The 16,015-nt window shown below is 44.2% G+C and overlaps 1 protein-coding gene across 1 annotated transcript; it reads left to right on the top strand.

Annotated features, from left to right (window-relative positions):
* Positions 1-218: 218 nt before the first annotated feature.
* Positions 219-11,886, top strand: LOC311123700 (uncharacterized protein; the record flags this gene model as incomplete). Its single annotated transcript, XM_084197943.1, has 4 exons — positions 219-354; positions 3,599-3,706; positions 11,059-11,241; positions 11,797-11,886. Coding segments are annotated over 4 exons (517 nt in total), but the record flags the coding sequence as incomplete, so codon positions are not given.
* Between the last annotated feature and the right edge of the window lie 4,129 nt (positions 11,887-16,015).

The raw sequence follows: 16,015 nt of genomic DNA, 5'->3' as shown, positions 1-16,015 counted from the left end.
TTGTTCACTCCAACCATCACTTCTGCTACACAACCATTAAAGGTTTGAACTGAAAAGTGATGTACAGGAGAGGGTTTTGCGGTGAACAAAATCAATCATATTACAGAGAAAATCTCAACTCCATATGATATGTTTATGTATCACTTTGTCTTTTTTCATTTGTGTGTGTGTATTAATGTGTGTGTATGTGTATGCAGTAATGTGTGTATGTGTTTCAGGGAGAAGGAGGAGCAGCTGGGGCGTGAGAGGGAGTGTCAGCGGCAGCAGACCCAGCAGGCAGAGAATGCTCTGGAACACTTTAAGAAACAAGTAGAGATCAGCTCAGAGAAGACCTACGCTGACATGAAACTACAGGTAACATACTGATAATACTACATGGAAATCCCTGGTTCTGTAAAGCCGGGACAGTAGTGTTGTATGGAGGGGAGAAAGAGGGGCCTATATGATCATTACTATCCCCAGCACACACACACACTTATCATCATCATCATCATCGTCATCGGTGATCACTGGAGTCCAGTATGATTGTCCTCCATGGGGTCTTCTATTTGTGGGTCTTCAGATGGCTGTAGTGGCTGATCCGGGAGCCACATATTTTGGTGCAGTGTGGGCAGGGATGAGTGGTGGTTGGTGGTTGGGCCTTCCTGGTGTTCAGTCTCTCCTTGTGTAGCTGTCCCTTGTCCTCTGCGACACAGTGGAGATCTTTTCCATGTAGTGCAGCTCCCTCTTGAATGTTTTTTCTCCAGTTGTCTGTTTAGTGCAGTGTCCTTCCAGTTGTCTGTTTAGTGCAGTGTCCTTCCAGTTGTCTGTTTAGTGCAGTGTCCTTCCAGTTGTCTGTTTAGTGCAGTGCCCTTCCAGTTGTCTGTTTAGTGCAGTGTCCTTCCAGTTGTCTGTTTAGTGCAGTGTCCTTCCAGTTGTCTGTTTAGTGCAGTGTCCTTCCAGTTGTCTGTTTAGTGCAGTGTCCTTCCAGTTGTCTGTTTAGTGCAGTGTCCTTCCAGTTGTCTGTTTAGTGCAGTGTCCTTCCAGTTGTTGGAGGTGACGTAGAATTTCTGAAGGTTTGTTTTGATGTTGTCTTTGTAGCGTTTCCTTTGTCCGCCAGGGGCTCGCTGACTTTCCTTCAACTGGGAGTACATCATCTGTTTTGGGAAGCGTTAGTTGGGCATCCGGATCACACGACATGTCCATCAGAGTTGGGGTTGTATTATTGTAGTGGTGATGCTGTTTATTTTGGCCTCTTCCAGCACGCTGGTGTTGGTCGCCAGCTTTGTAGACCAGGAGTTTTGTTTACGGACTCTGGCACTAGCGTGCACACACACTTCCCCTGTCCCCTCTCTTTCCTGTCTCGTCACCACAGAGAGTGGAGGCTGGATGACAAACAGACAGTGATCAAACCAAGACAATACAGATGACTGCAGGCCCGTCACTCACACACACACACACTTCTCTGAGTTGAGAAGACACAGCCTGGCCACAGATGCACAGGGGCGCCATGCTGGCTACACACAGATTCCTCTGTCTCGCTCTCTTTTTCTCTTCCTCTCTTTCGCTCTCCTTCTTTTTCTCTCCTTTTTCTCTCTCTCCTTCATGCTCTATCTTTCCCCCTTTCTCTCTCTCACAGCTGGTCTAAACATGTTTCTTTTAAGGCCCTCTATTTGTGATCAGCTATATTATCTTCACAGAGTGCTAGGTGGCAAAATATGGTAAAAGCAAAGAATGATTCTATATTCCCATAACTTTAAATCCCCACTCTGTGATCTTTACAGCCATTTCTTATCATTTAAATGAACAATATAAAGTGGTCTGAGTTAACAATCCTACAGCGTTTAGTTCCATCACTAAAGCCCTCGACTTTGACCAGTTGTGTTATAGAGCCTATATCCTATATGTTTTGTGCGTGAGTGCATGTGCCTGCTCTCACCCTGTGTGGGTGTGGGGTGGGCCGGGTGGTAATGATGTTAGAAGCCGTCACAGAGGACGTGTCTCTAAACAGCGGAGTGATGGAGTAATTAGTCTATTTCACTGTTCAACACTTGGCAGAGTGTGGGCTGTGGATTATTGAGAGATAACTAATCGATGCAGACTTAGCTGTAAACTATGTGTTATTACAAAGTTAGAGTTTCCCTAGGCCTCTGGGCAGAGTGTGTGTGGGCTTTATTGATAGAGCACTCGTTAAATTGTGAACAATGGAGATGTTATACGGTAATTAGTATGTTACTGTAGGCCTTTAACTTATTGGCATGGTGTGGGTGGGAATATCATAGAATAGATATAGGCCTGACTGACAACACCATGGACAGTGTGTTCTTACAAGTCACACTCCTCCTCCTCTTCCCTCTATCCTTCTCCCTCCTTTTACTCCACTCCTCCTCTCCTCTCCCCAGCGGTCCCCTGGACTCCCGATCTTCCATCTCTCTCTATCCTCGTCTCACATCAAAGTCATGAGAGAGCAGCAATCTTCTCTGCATCCTCCCCCTCTCTCTTTTTCTCTCATTCCATCCATCTCTCTACAGCTCTTTCTATCTACATTTCGCCCTATCTTTAATAATATAAGAAAGCATCTTCAGTCTCTCCTCTGTCTCTCTCTGTCTCTCCTCTGTCTCTCTCTGTCTCTGTCTCCCTCTGTCTCTCTCAGTCTCTCCTCTGTCTCTCTCTGTCTCTGTCTCTGTCTCTCCTCTGTCTCTGTCTCTGTCTCTCCTCTGTCTCTGTCTCTCCTCTCCTCTGTCTCTGTCTCTCTCTGTCTCTGTCTCTGTCTCTGTCTCTCCTCTGTCTCTCCTCTGTCTCTGTCTCTCCTCTGTCTCTCCTCTGTCTCTGTCTCTGTCTCTGTCTCTCCTATGTCTCTCTCTGTCTCTGTCTCTCCTCTGTCTCTGTCTCTCCTCTGTCTCTCTCTGTCTCTGTCTCTCCTCTGTCTCTCTCTGTCTCTCCTCTGTCTCTGTCTCTGTCTCTCCTCTGTCTCTCTCTGTCTCTCTCTGTCTCTGTCTCTCCTCTGTCTCTGTCTCTGTCTCTCCTCTGTCTCTCTCTGTCTCTGTCTCTGTCTCTCCTCTGTCTCTGTCTCTGTCTCTGTCTCTCCTCTGTCTCTGTCTCTCCTCTGTCTCTGTCTCTCCTCTGTCTCTGTCTCTCCTCTGTCTTTCTCTGTCTCTGTCTCTCTCTCTGTCTCTCTCTTTGTCTCTCTCTCTCTCTCTCTGTGGGTGTTATGTTGGTGTTAAACTGTGTTGATAGGGTTGTGTCTAAATGGATTACTGCTCGCCTTAAAAGCTTGCACTCTGCTGGACGCCGTTTAAAGAAAAGTGTCTGCCCTATTTTGAGTGTAGAATATAAAGACACACAGCACCATGTGGAACAGAAACTGTCGCTGCAGTTCAAAGGATGTTTTCACATAATAAGAGGATAAATCACTACATATTGCCATAGTGCCGTTCTCTCACCTGTCTCTAGATAAGTCATTGGGAAAGATCCCATCTTGTCTGTGCCAGGATTTCACTCAGTAACCTCTTTCATTACTTTCTCCATAGATTTATCTCGCGCTCTCTGTGCATGGAAAATATGTTGCTATTGTCATTGAGAATCACAGAGTGATCTTTCTCTCTCCCTCCTTGTGTAGATGGATAAGGTGGAGGAGGATCTGACCCGCTCCAAGTCCCTAAGAGAGAAACAGGCCAAGGAGTTCTCCAACCAACTGGAAGAGCTCAAACAGAGATACGAACAGCAGGTCAGTGGGAGAGAGAAGGGAGGGGGACTTGATACTGTTACGTTTTTGCCAGAATATTTCTTGTTTAAACTTTAAGCATTTCCTATTATTTTGGGATTTATACAGTTTATTTGAATATGGGGACATTCTGACATCCATTTGAGATGTAAAAAAAAATAGATATATACAAAGAAAATCCTCTACATGAGCCATCTGTGTTGCCTCGTCACAAAAGACACAGATGATATTCAACAGAGATTTGTGGTCTTAATCAACTATTAAACCCCCAATGGAAAACTCTGATTCAATCTGTGTTCGGCTCATACCGTCTGATTTATCATCCAGCCCCATCAGTTTCCTCTGATTAGAAATCTCCAAACCATTTTCCTTTTCTATTGAAATCTAACTCACTGATATAAAGTCTACTTTTATGAGGAGAGAAATTCAATTAACCCACTGGAATGTCCATTATCTGGTGTAAATTATGGGATTGTATGAAGAATTGGAGAAAGCTTGAAGGCATCTAACCCAAACCATACCCCTTTATTGCTGTTCAATTTAGCCTCTTTGGAATCATGAAATTAACTACCATGCCAAGGGGTGTCATTGGTTGAAACGACTAAACACACACACCATTACATGTTTGCATAGCATACTGTACACTGAGTGTACAGAACATTAGGAACACCATCCTAATATTGAGTTGCCTCCCCTTTTGCCCTCAGAACAGCCTCAATTCGTCTGGGCATGGACTCTACAAGGTGTCGAAAGCTTTCCACAGGGATGCTGGTCCATGTTGACTCCAATGCTTACCACAGTTGTGTCAAGTTGTCTGGATGTCTTTTGGGTGGTGGACCATTCTTGATACACACGGGAAACGGTTGAGCGTGAAAAACCCAGCAGTGTTGCAGATCTTGACACAAACCGGTGCCCTGCCACCTACTACCATACCCTGTTCAAAGGCACTTCAATCTTTTGTCTTGCCCATTCACCATCTGAATGGCACACACACAATCCATGTCTCAATTGTCTCAAGGCTTAAAAAATCCTTATTTAACCGGTCTCCTCCCCTTCATCTACACTGATTGAAGCGGATTTAACAAGTGACATAAATAAGGGATCATAGCTTTCACCTGGATTCACCTGGTCAGTCTGTCAAGGAAAGAGAAGATGTTCCTAATGTTTTGTACACTGTATGTGGGACATGTGGGACATTCTGAAATAGTTTTTAAATTATTATTAGATTTTTCTATTTTTTTGTCTGCTTTGTTGCCTCATCACAAAAGACACAGATGATATTCAACAGAGATTTGTGTTCTTAATCAACTATTAAACCCCCAATGGAAAACTCTGATTCAATCTGTGTTCGGCTCATACCGTCTGATTTATCATCCAGCCCCATCAGTTTCCTCTGATTAGAAATCTCCAAACCATTTTCCTTTTCTATTGAAATTTAACTCACTGATATAAAGTCTGCTTTTATGAGGAGAGAAGTTCAATTAAACCACTGGAATATCCATTATCTGGTGGAAATTATGGGATTGTATGAAGAATTGGAGAAAGCTTGAAGGCATCTAACCCAAACCATACCCCTTTATTGCTGTTCAATTTAGCCTCTTTGGAGCCGTGAAATTAACTACCATGCCAAGGGGTGTTATTGGTTGAAACGACTAAACACACACAGACCATTACATGTTTACATAAAAAAAATTAAAATAAATATTATTATTATTATTAAAAAAACAATAAATAAACAACAAAAATAAAAAACAACAACAATATATATATATATATATATATATATATATATATATATATATATATATATATATAAAACAAATGAAAATTAAAAACATACTCCAAAATTGTTTTTTTAACTATAAAAAAGATATAACAAAAAAACATTAAATAAAATACTAAATAATTTTTGGGGGGTAAAGTGGTTGTCCCACTGGCTATCATAAGGTGAATGCACCAATTTGTAAATCGCTCTGGATAAGAGCGTCTGCTAAATGACGTAAATGTACATAGCATGCTGTATATGCAGCCTATGTTTTAACTTTGTGTATGAGTTGAAAAACAGATGTTTTTTAAATCGCCTTTGTATCGGCTACTATATCCAATGAGTAATATTCGGTATTGTTGTGAGCCAACCTCATATCTGTGACACTCTCACTGTATCCAGTCACTAACTAGGATATCATCTGTGATTGCAGTGTGTGTCAAAGACATGATTGATTTTCCAAGCCCATTAAAAAACACTTCTATCTCTCCACCTCCCGCCTAATAACCATTCCAACTCTCATTCCCCACACGCAGACAGACTAGCGGTGCGTGTTAATTGCTCGAGATGTTTTGGAGTGGAGGATATGAGAGCAATGTTTTGCTGGCAAATAGAGTAATGGTTTTCCATTTCCGATTTGGTCCGTTGTGGAATCGTCGGTTTGAGGTTGCGCCTTTCCTAATAATCTCTCGATACAGGGGTTATTGAGGTTTGAATATAACAGTATTGTGAATTCTCCTTTTTTTTTTTTGATCCGCTTAAATGCCCATTAAATTGGAGTTAAAGTGAGGTGTAGAAGTGGAGCTCAATTGAAGGTCTGAAAGTGTTTTCACAGGACTCATTGTTGTAGTGACAATTTACGTTTCAGTCCTAACATTAAATAGTATGTGTTTGTAGTCAAAAGCAGGTTTTTATCCTTGTTGTAATATTGTTTGTGTGTCAGTGTTGCTGAATCTGAAACATCTGAAAATGTTTACCGGTATGTAAATATCATAATCCCTTTTAAATGGAGAACAGCATATGACAGAAGGTATCAAAGACAATACCCGAGTTCTGAAAATATTCAAGTGAAGATAATCAACACTAACCAAGGGAAGGAAATGGGAAAAAAGACACCGTTGCCAATGGAATTGGGACGCATCTATTTCATACTAAGAGCAGTTGGTGTCATTTACTTCGGCGATAAACTGAGAGAAACATCTCTCTGTCCCAGCACATCATGTGCTAATGTCACATTCGGTGTCGCTTTTCGTGACGTCCACCTAAGAGATAAAGAGAGCGGAAGAGCGGAGAGAGAGAGAGATACAGAGCGTATAGAAAGAGTCTGATGACTGTCTGATGTGTATTTTGCAATTGCTTGTTCCCTTGTAGTGAGATTGGTGTCTCAGGGTCACCAAGTCAAGTTTGCCCATTGAGCCAATCACAAAGGGACATTCCACTGAGGTCACTTCAGTGAGAGTTTTAAAAGAGGCTCCATGTATAGCGGAGTTGTTTCCCTCTGAGCTCCAGGTCATTAGGACGTCACGCCGGCACTTCACAGCCCTGCTCCTTGACGTTGAACTGACGTAGGGAGGTCATAAGGCTGTTATAGATGGTGTCGTAACCCCCGGACCCCACGGAAACCTAATCTCTCCCGCTCCTCAGATCTTTGGTGACAATGAACAACACGAAGTCTAGGTCTAGGATACACGCATCCACACACCGAAATGCTCATAGACACAGAAACGTTCACACATACAGTGGGGAAAAAAAGTATTTAGTCAGCCACCAATGGTGCAAGTTCTCCCACTTAAAAAGATGAGAGAGGCCTGTAATTTTCATCATAGGTACACGTCAACTATGACAGACAAAATGAGATTTTTTTTCTCCAGAAAATCACATTGTAGGATTTTTAATGAATTTATTTGCAAATTATGGTGGAAAATAAGTATTTGGTCAATAACAAAAGTTTCTCAATACTTTGTTATATACCCTTTGTTGGCAATGACACAGGTCAAACGTTTTCTGTAAGTCTTCACAAGGTTTTCACACACTGTTGCTGGTATTTTGGCCCATTCCTCCATGCAGATCTCCTCTAGAGCAGTGATGTTTTGGGTCTGTCGCTGGGCAACACGGACTTTCAACTCCCTCCAAAGATGTTCTATGGGGTTGAGGTCTGGAGACTGGCTAGGCCACTCCAGGACCTTGAAATGCTTCTTACAAAGCCACTCCTTCCTTGCCCGGGCGGTGTGTTTGGGATCATTGTCATGCTGAAAGACCCAGCCACGTTTCATCTTCAAAGCCCTTGCTGATGGAAGGAGGTTTTCACTCAAAATCTCACGATACATGGCCCCATTCATTCTTTCCTTTACACGGATCGGTCGTCCTGGTCCCTTTGCAGAAAAACAGCCCCAAAGCATGATGTTTCCACCCCCATGCTTCACAGTAGGTATGGTGATCTTTGGATGCAACTCAGCATTCTTTGTCCTCCAAACACGACGAGTTGAGTTTTTACCAAAAAGTTCTATTTTGGTTTCATCTGACCATTTGACATTCTCCCAATCCTCTTCTGGATCATCCAAATGCACTCTAGCAAACTTCAGACGGGCCTGGACATAATAATAATATATAATATATAATGTACTGGCTTAAGCAGGGGGACACGTCTGGCACTGCAGGATTTGAGTCCCTGGCGGCGTAGTGTGTTACTGATGGTAGGCTTTGTTACTTTGGTCCCAGCTCCCTGCAGGTCATTCACTAGGTCCCCCCGTGTGGTTCTGGGATTTTTGCTCACCGTTCTTGTGATCATTTTGACCCCACGGGGTGAGATCTTGCGTGGAGCCCCAGATCGAGGGAGATTATCAGTGGTCTTGTATGTCTTCGATTTACTAATAATTGCTCCCACAGTTGATTTCTTCAAACCAAGCTGCTTACCTATTGCAGATTCAGTCTTCCCAGCCTGGTGCAGGTCTACAATTTTGTTTCTGGTGTCCTTTGACAGCTCTTTGGTCTTGGCCATAGTGGAGTTTGGAGTGTGACTGTTTGAGGTTGTGGACAGGTGTCTTTTATACTGATAACAAGTTCAAACAGGTGCCATTAATACAGGTAACGAGTGGAGGACAGAGGAGCCTCTTAAAGAAGAAGTTACAGGTCTGTGAGAGCCAGAAATCTTGCACAATTGGTGGCTGACTAAATACTTTTTTCCCCCACTGTACACACATACACAGGGCACACTTCTACACTCCCCACTGTGAAGAATGGAGTTATTCCCTCTCCCCTTCCAGACAGTTCTCCCTCTCTCCTTCCTCCCCTGCTGAGGCCAGACAGTTCTCCCTCTCTCCTTCCTCCCCTGCTGAGGCCAGACAGTTCTCCCTCGCTCCTTCCTCCCCTGCTGGGGCCAGACAGTTCTCCCTCTCTCCTTCCTCCCCTGCTGAGGCCAAACAGTTCTCCCTCTCTCCTTCCTCCCCTGCTGATCAGTCAGCCCATCAGACTCTGACTTGCTGTGGAGATATGAATCATGATCTATGGCGTGATTCTGCATGACTGTGAAATTCAGTTGCTGGATATGATTGGGTCTCTATTATATTACTGAATTAATTATATTATAGTGAATGTAATTGAATTACAGAGCAGATGTCATGTATTAACTCTGTGGGACCAGCGAAGCCGAACATCTCCAATGACAATAATACGGAAGATGGCCAGTCTCACACAATGCTTTGTTTGTGTTTGTGGTAAACTGTCTAAGAGGGTTTTGCCCTAGAAATGAGCTCTCTAGCTGTGTGATGTCTTTCTGAAAACTACTGTTTATGTCCCACTTGTGTGTGTGTGTGTGTGTGTGTGTGTGTGTTTTAGTAATATGTGTGAGTGAGTGTTTTGGTAGTATGTGTGAGTGAGTGTTTTGGTAGTATGTGTGAGTGAGTGTTTTAGTAGTATGTGTGAGTGAGTGTTTTAGTAGTATGTGTGAGTGAGTGTTTTAGTAGCATGTGTGAGTGAGTGTTTTAGTAGTGTGTTTTAGTAGTATGTGTGAGTGAGTGTTTTGGTAGTATGTGTGAGTGAGTGTTTTGGGAGTATGTGTGAGTGAGTGTTTTGGTAGTATGTGTGAGTGAGTGTTTTGGTAGTATGTGTGAGTGAGTGTTTTGGTAGTATGTGTGAGTGAGTGTTTTGGTAGTATGTGTGAGTGAGTGTTTTGGTAGTATGTGTGAGTGAGTGTTTTGGTAGTATGTGTGAGTGAGTGTTTTAGTAGTATGTGTGAGTGAGTGTTTTAGTAGTATGTGTGAGTGAGTCTTTTGGTAGTATGTGTGAGTGAGGGTTTGGTTAGTATGTGTGAATGTGGGTTTTAGTAGTATGTGTGAGTGAGTGTTTTAGTAGTATGTGTGAGTGAGTGTTTTGGTAGTATGTGTGAGGATTAGCTTCAAAGCTGGAGCTGGAGCTGTGCCCCAGCCCAGGGCCCCTGCTGGCCTTTCACAGCCCCGGCAGGGGAGCACACCGCAGGGACGGGACAGGGTCACGGGTACCCCGCCATGGGGGAGTGAGAGCAGAGCGAGCGGAGCCTGGGAAAAAGGCAGAGACTGGCGGTGCTTGGGCTTTAGCATTCTCAGCACTCCGCCACCAGGCTTTACCTCACAGCAGGTGACTCGTGTCAGATCCGCAGCGCTAGGCTAACAGAGCTAACGCTGCAGAGTGGAGCTGTCTGTAGACACTGGGATAGCCTAGCTCAGCTGACTGACAGCATGGTATGTTTGTAAAGGGGTTCTTTCTTTTGGAGGATTCTTTTGTGTTTTTCCCCCATCTTTTTTCTTTTAGGTTTTGTGTTAATTCTATCAGGCGATGACTCACTGTCTCAGTGTGTCGGTTAGGGTAGCATTTCTGTTGGTCAGCTTGTCGGAAGCTTTTTGTATTTTGTCTTCCAAATACTCGCTCATTGTCAGCGTAGACCCGTACAGCTACAATCATTTGGCGGCGATAGGCAACCAGCCGAGTTGAATGTCCCAACATTTTAAAGCGAACACTGAGATTGTATGATTTGATTCTTATGCGGCAGTCTGTCGGACTCTGAATAAATATGATGACAGGTAGAACTAACACATTCGATCTCCCCTCCGAAGTTTGTGTTCCTTTCTTCCTTCTCTTCACATCCTCTGAGTGGGGCGTAGTATAATGATGATAGGCATCGCCCTTACTAAGCCGATTTCCCCACGCTGTGAGACTCATAGCATGGGGCGAGGGTAGCTCCTCCAGTAGCCAGATGGCTAACCCCTCACAGCCTCCCTGCATAGACAGCCCAAGCTAACTGCTCTTTTATATGCCGATAGGAGAGGGGCGACAGAAGTCCGATTTGGAGAGAGAGCAAGAGATTGTGGGATTGAATTAGGGTGGGGACGTGGGGGAAGAGTGTGCGTGAGGTAATAATTATGTAAAATAATTGCGTTATTTCGTGGAGTCATCAAGTCATTTTTTGGGGGTCCTGCCCTTTGTGCAACGGCGAGGCGCATTGGCGTGTGGGTAGGGATGGAAGGGATGTATGGGTGGATTGATGGACAAATTGTCATGACGACAGGGCTGGGGCTGATTGTAGTCTTCTTCCTCTCTCCTCCTGTTGTCCAATCAGATGTGCGAGCAGCATGCAGGGCAGGAGCAGGAGAGGATGCGTCTACAGCAGCAGTACAGCACGGAGAGGGACAATCTGGTCCAGCAGCGCCAGCGGGAGGTGAGCACCGTAGAGAGGGAGGCGCGGGCCGCCCTGCACCAGCACCAGCAGCAGACCCAGGAGTGGAGGCAACGCGACGCCCAGGTAGGGGGTCTCACTACTCTCCTCTGATCTGCACCGCTCTCCCGCAGGTTCTCCCCTGATCACCATTTTGTTTTGCCATTGACGTTCTGGGGTGCTGGGCTTTCAAAAACGCTGTGAGTAGTACTTTCTCACCTGCTGCTAGGTGCAATTTCTGTGCAGAATTTGTGTATTCGCAGGCGGTTGTGTTGTAGGGGTGCGGGTGTGTGTGAGTGGAAAGGAAAGAATTCCGAATTCTTATTTAAATCAAAAATTATTTTATTTGCGAAACCTTTTCTTTGTCGGAAGGACCGCGAATTAATGGAAAAGTGAAATGCCGATTAAACCGCAAAAAAAAAAAAATAGCATACAGTGCTAACTTCTAATGTGATTCTGTATTTTGTTCCTGGGTTCGCGGCAGGGTTCCGTGCTAGAAGTGAAAGACTTGAATCGCCTGGAAACCACAGGTTGCCAGATAAAGGAAGGGAAAAGGAAGGGAAATCTCTTGGTCGCTGTGCAGTAGCTCTGGCCTTTTATTCCCAAAACCCTATTTCTCTCCTTTCCTTCCCCGGTTCACAGCCGTGTACCAGTAGCAGCAGCGCACGGCGAGTGCTCCGTAAGCCCCCTACGGAGGAACAGGCTGTACATGGCATTCTCCCCTCACCGCAGGTAGCCATCTCCCTCCCATAAGCACCAGTTACTTTCCCATTACAACAACACACTACCGCCACAATGGCTATATGACATTTGGGGCTATATTGATGGAGTCCCCAACCCCAGGCCTATTTAAGACTATTATGATTCCAGCATGTTTCCTCTCCCTGTAGCCCTGCTCCACTCTCTTCCCGCCATCACCCCTCTCCTCGCCGCTTCTCTTGCCTGGCTAGCATGGAGACTCTGTGGGAAGCCATTTGACAGAGCAGCCCCCGTCTGGGGATGTATTTGACCTCTCAAGCCTCCAGATGAAATGTAGAATGTCAGCATGGCGAGGGCTTGTTTATTGGCTCCTGGCTGGAGACTAGGGGTCCAGCCGTGCACATTCAGTATTTTTGGACATTTGGACAAACGGCGACTCTCAAATGTTTTTTTGCAGCGAACGGCGTGCACAGATGGTTCCCAGGTTACACAACTGCGTACGAACAACAGAAAGGAATGGAATTTCACCGTTAAGAAACGTTATTTTCTATCATTAGGATTATTATTATTTTTAAGAAGTAGGCCTAGGATGAAATAGTATAGGCCAAGATTTAAAAGCATTTAGACTTAAATGGGGAATAAATAAATATAATTGTCTTTACTATTTGACATTATTTGTCATAAATTAATTAATAGCAATATGATTAGAGCTATAGAATGATGGCATTAAAACAGCAGCATTTCAAGGTCAAACAGTCAAATGTTTTAGAAACATTGTTATTTCATGTTCATCCTCTCCATACATTTCAAAGTACACACTGTTCTATACAGTGGGGAGAACACGTATTTGATACACTGCTGATTTTGCAGGTTTTCCTACTTACAAAGCATGTAGAGGTCTGTAATTTTTATCATAGGTACACTTCAACTGTGAGAGACGGAATCTAAAACATAAATCCAGAAAATCACATTGTATGATTTTTAAGTAATTAATTTGCATTTTATTGCATGACATAAGTATTTGATTACCTACCAACCAGTAAGAATTCCGTCTCTCACAGACCTGTTAGTTTTTCTTTAAGAAGCCCTCCTGTTCTCCACTCATTACCTGTATTAACTGCACCTGTTTGAACTCGTTACCTGTATAAAAGACACCTGTCCACACACTCAATCAAACAGACTCCAACCTCTCCACAATGGCCAAGACCAGAGAGCTGTGTAAGGACATCAGGGATACAATTGTAGACCTGCACAAGGCTGGGATGGGCTACAGGACAATAGGCAAGCAGCTTGGTGAGAAGGCAACAACTGTTGGCGCAATTATTAGAAAATGGAAGAAGTTCAAGATGACGGTCAATCACCCTCGGTCTGGGGCTCCATGCAAGATCTCACCTCGTGGGGAATCAATGATCATGAGGAAGGTGAGGGATCAGCCCAGAACTACTCGGCAGGACCTGGTCAATGACCTGAAGAGAGCTGGGACCACAGTCTCAAAGAAAACCATTAGTAACACACTACGGCGTCATGGATTAAAATCCTGCAGCGCACGCAAGGTCCCCCTGCTCAAGCCAGCGCATGTCCAGGCCCGTCTGAAGTTTGCCAATGACCATCTGGATGATCCAGAGGAGGAATGGGAGAAGGTCATGTGGTCTGATGAGACAAAAATAGAGCTTTTTGGTGTAAACTCCACTCGCCGTGTTTGGAGGAAGAAGAAGGATGAGTACAACCCCAAGAACACCATCCCAACCGTGAAGCATGGAGGTGGAAACATCATTCTTTGGGGATGCTTTTCTGCAAATGGGACAGGACGACTCCACCGTATTGAGGGGAGGATGAATGGGGCCATGTATCGCAAGATCTTGGCCAACAACCTCCTTCCCTCAGTAAGAGCATTGAAGATGGGTCGTGGCTGGGTCTTCCAGCATGACAACGACCCGAAACACACAGCCAGGACAACTAAGGAGTGGCTCCGTAAGAAGCATCGCAAGGTCCTGGAGTGGCCTAGCCAGTCTCCAGACCTGAACCCAATAGAAAATCTTTGGAGGGAGCTGAAAGTCCGTATTGCCCAGCGACAGCCCCGAAACCTGAAGGATCTGGAGAAGGTCTGTATGGAGGAGTGGGCCAAAATCCCTGCTGCAGTGTGTGCAAACCTGGTCAAGACCTACAGGAAACGTATGATCTCTGTAATTGCAAAAAAAGGTTTCTGTACCAAATATTAAGTTCTGCTTTTCTGATGTATCAAATACTTATGTCATGCAATAAAATGCAAATTAATTACTTAAAAATCATACAATGTCATTTTCAGGATTTTTTTTAGATTCCGTCTCTCACAGTTGAAGTGTACCTATGATAAAAAATTACAGACCTCTACATGCTTCGTAAGTAGGAAAACCTGCAAAATCGGCAGTGTATCAAATACTTGTTCTCCCCACTGTATGTGTGATGAGTGTGATAGAAGGAGTCAGGCGCAGGAGGGTAAATCACCGAATACAGAGTTTATTCCGTCGTACACAATTGCGCTGGATAGCGACACACGAAAACAGGCACAGGGGAAACTATCAACCCCGGCAATACAAAGTGCGAGTAGCTCAACCAAGCTACACTACTCTCACAAATAACAATCACCCACAAGGACAAGGGGGGCAGAGGGAACACTTACGTGGTCCTCTATAGCTCAGCTGGTAGAGCACGGCGCTTGTAACGCTAAGGTAGTGGGTTCGATCCCCGGGACCACCCATACACAAAAAAAAAAATAATGTATGCACGCATGACTGTAAGTCGCTTTGGATAAAAGCGTCTGCTAAATGGCATATTACTTACAGTGCTATGAAAAAGTATTTGCCCCCTTTCTAATTTTCTCTACTTTTGCATATTTGTGATACTGAATGTTATCAGATCTTCAACCAAAACCTAATATTAGATAAAGGGAACATAAGTGAACAAATAACACAACAATTACATATTAATTTCATTTATTTCATAAACAAAGTTATGCAACACCCAATTCCCCTGTGTGAAAAAGTAATTGCCCCCTTACACTCAATAACTGGTTGTGCCACCTTTAGCTACAATGACTCCAACCAAATGCTTCCTGTAGTTGTTGATCAATCTCTCACGTCGCTGTGGAGGAATTTTGGCCCACTCTTCCATGCAGAACTGCTTTAACTCAGTGACGTGTGGGTTTTCAAGCATGAACTGCTCGTTTCAAGTCCTGCCACAACATCTCAATTGGGATTAGGTCTAGACTTTGATTAGGCCATTCCAAAACTTCCAATGTATTGCTTTTTAGCTATTTTCATGTAGACTTGATTGTGTGTTTTGGATCATTGTCTTGCTGCATGACCCAGCTACGCTTCAGCTTCAGCTCACAGACGGATGGTCTGACATTCTCCTGTACAATTCTGTGATACAGAGCAGAATTCATGGTTCCTTCTATTAAGGCAAGTCGTCCAGGTCCTGAGGCAGCAAAGCATCCCCAAACCATCACACCACCACCACCATGCTTGACCTTTGGTATGATGTTCTTACTGTGGAATGCAGAGTTTGGTTTTCGCCAGGCATTACTGGAACGATGTCGTCCGAAAGAGGCGAGCGAACTCCCCGTAGTTCTCCAATGCGGCTCCTCCTTCGTTCCAAACTGCATTGGCCCACTCCAGGGCTTTCCCCGAGAGGCAGGAAACGAGGACGGACACCTTCTCCCGCTCCGATGGGGAGGAATCCTTGGCAGAGCGCCGCCGTCCCGTCGAACGCCCGTGGTAGGGATATCTGGATCCCACCGGGTACTGGGTGTAGGTGGCTGGATCCGGTTTTTGTTTAATTTTATTTTTTTATTTCACCTTTATTTAACCAGGTAAGCCAGTTGAGAACAAGTTCTCATTTACAACTGCGACCTGGCCAAGATAAAGCAAAGCAGTGCGATAAAAACAACACAGAGTTACATATGGGGTAAAAAACATAAAGTCAAAAATACAACAGAAAATATATATACAGTGTGTGCAAATGTAGCAAGTTATGGAGGTAAGGCAATAAATAGGCTATAGTGCAAAATAATTACAATAGTATTAACACTGGAATGCTAGATGTGCAAGAGATTATGTGCAAATAGAGATACTGGGGTGCAAAAGAGCAAAATAAATAACAATATAGGGATGAGGTAGTTGGG

This window comes from Coregonus lavaretus (assembly GCF_964263955.1).
Source record: "Coregonus lavaretus genome assembly, contig: HAP1_SCAFFOLD_8611, whole genome shotgun sequence".
NCBI classification, from domain to species: Eukaryota; Metazoa; Chordata; class Actinopteri; order Salmoniformes; family Salmonidae; genus Coregonus; species Coregonus lavaretus.
This window is presented reverse-complemented; position numbering and strand designations above follow the sequence as displayed.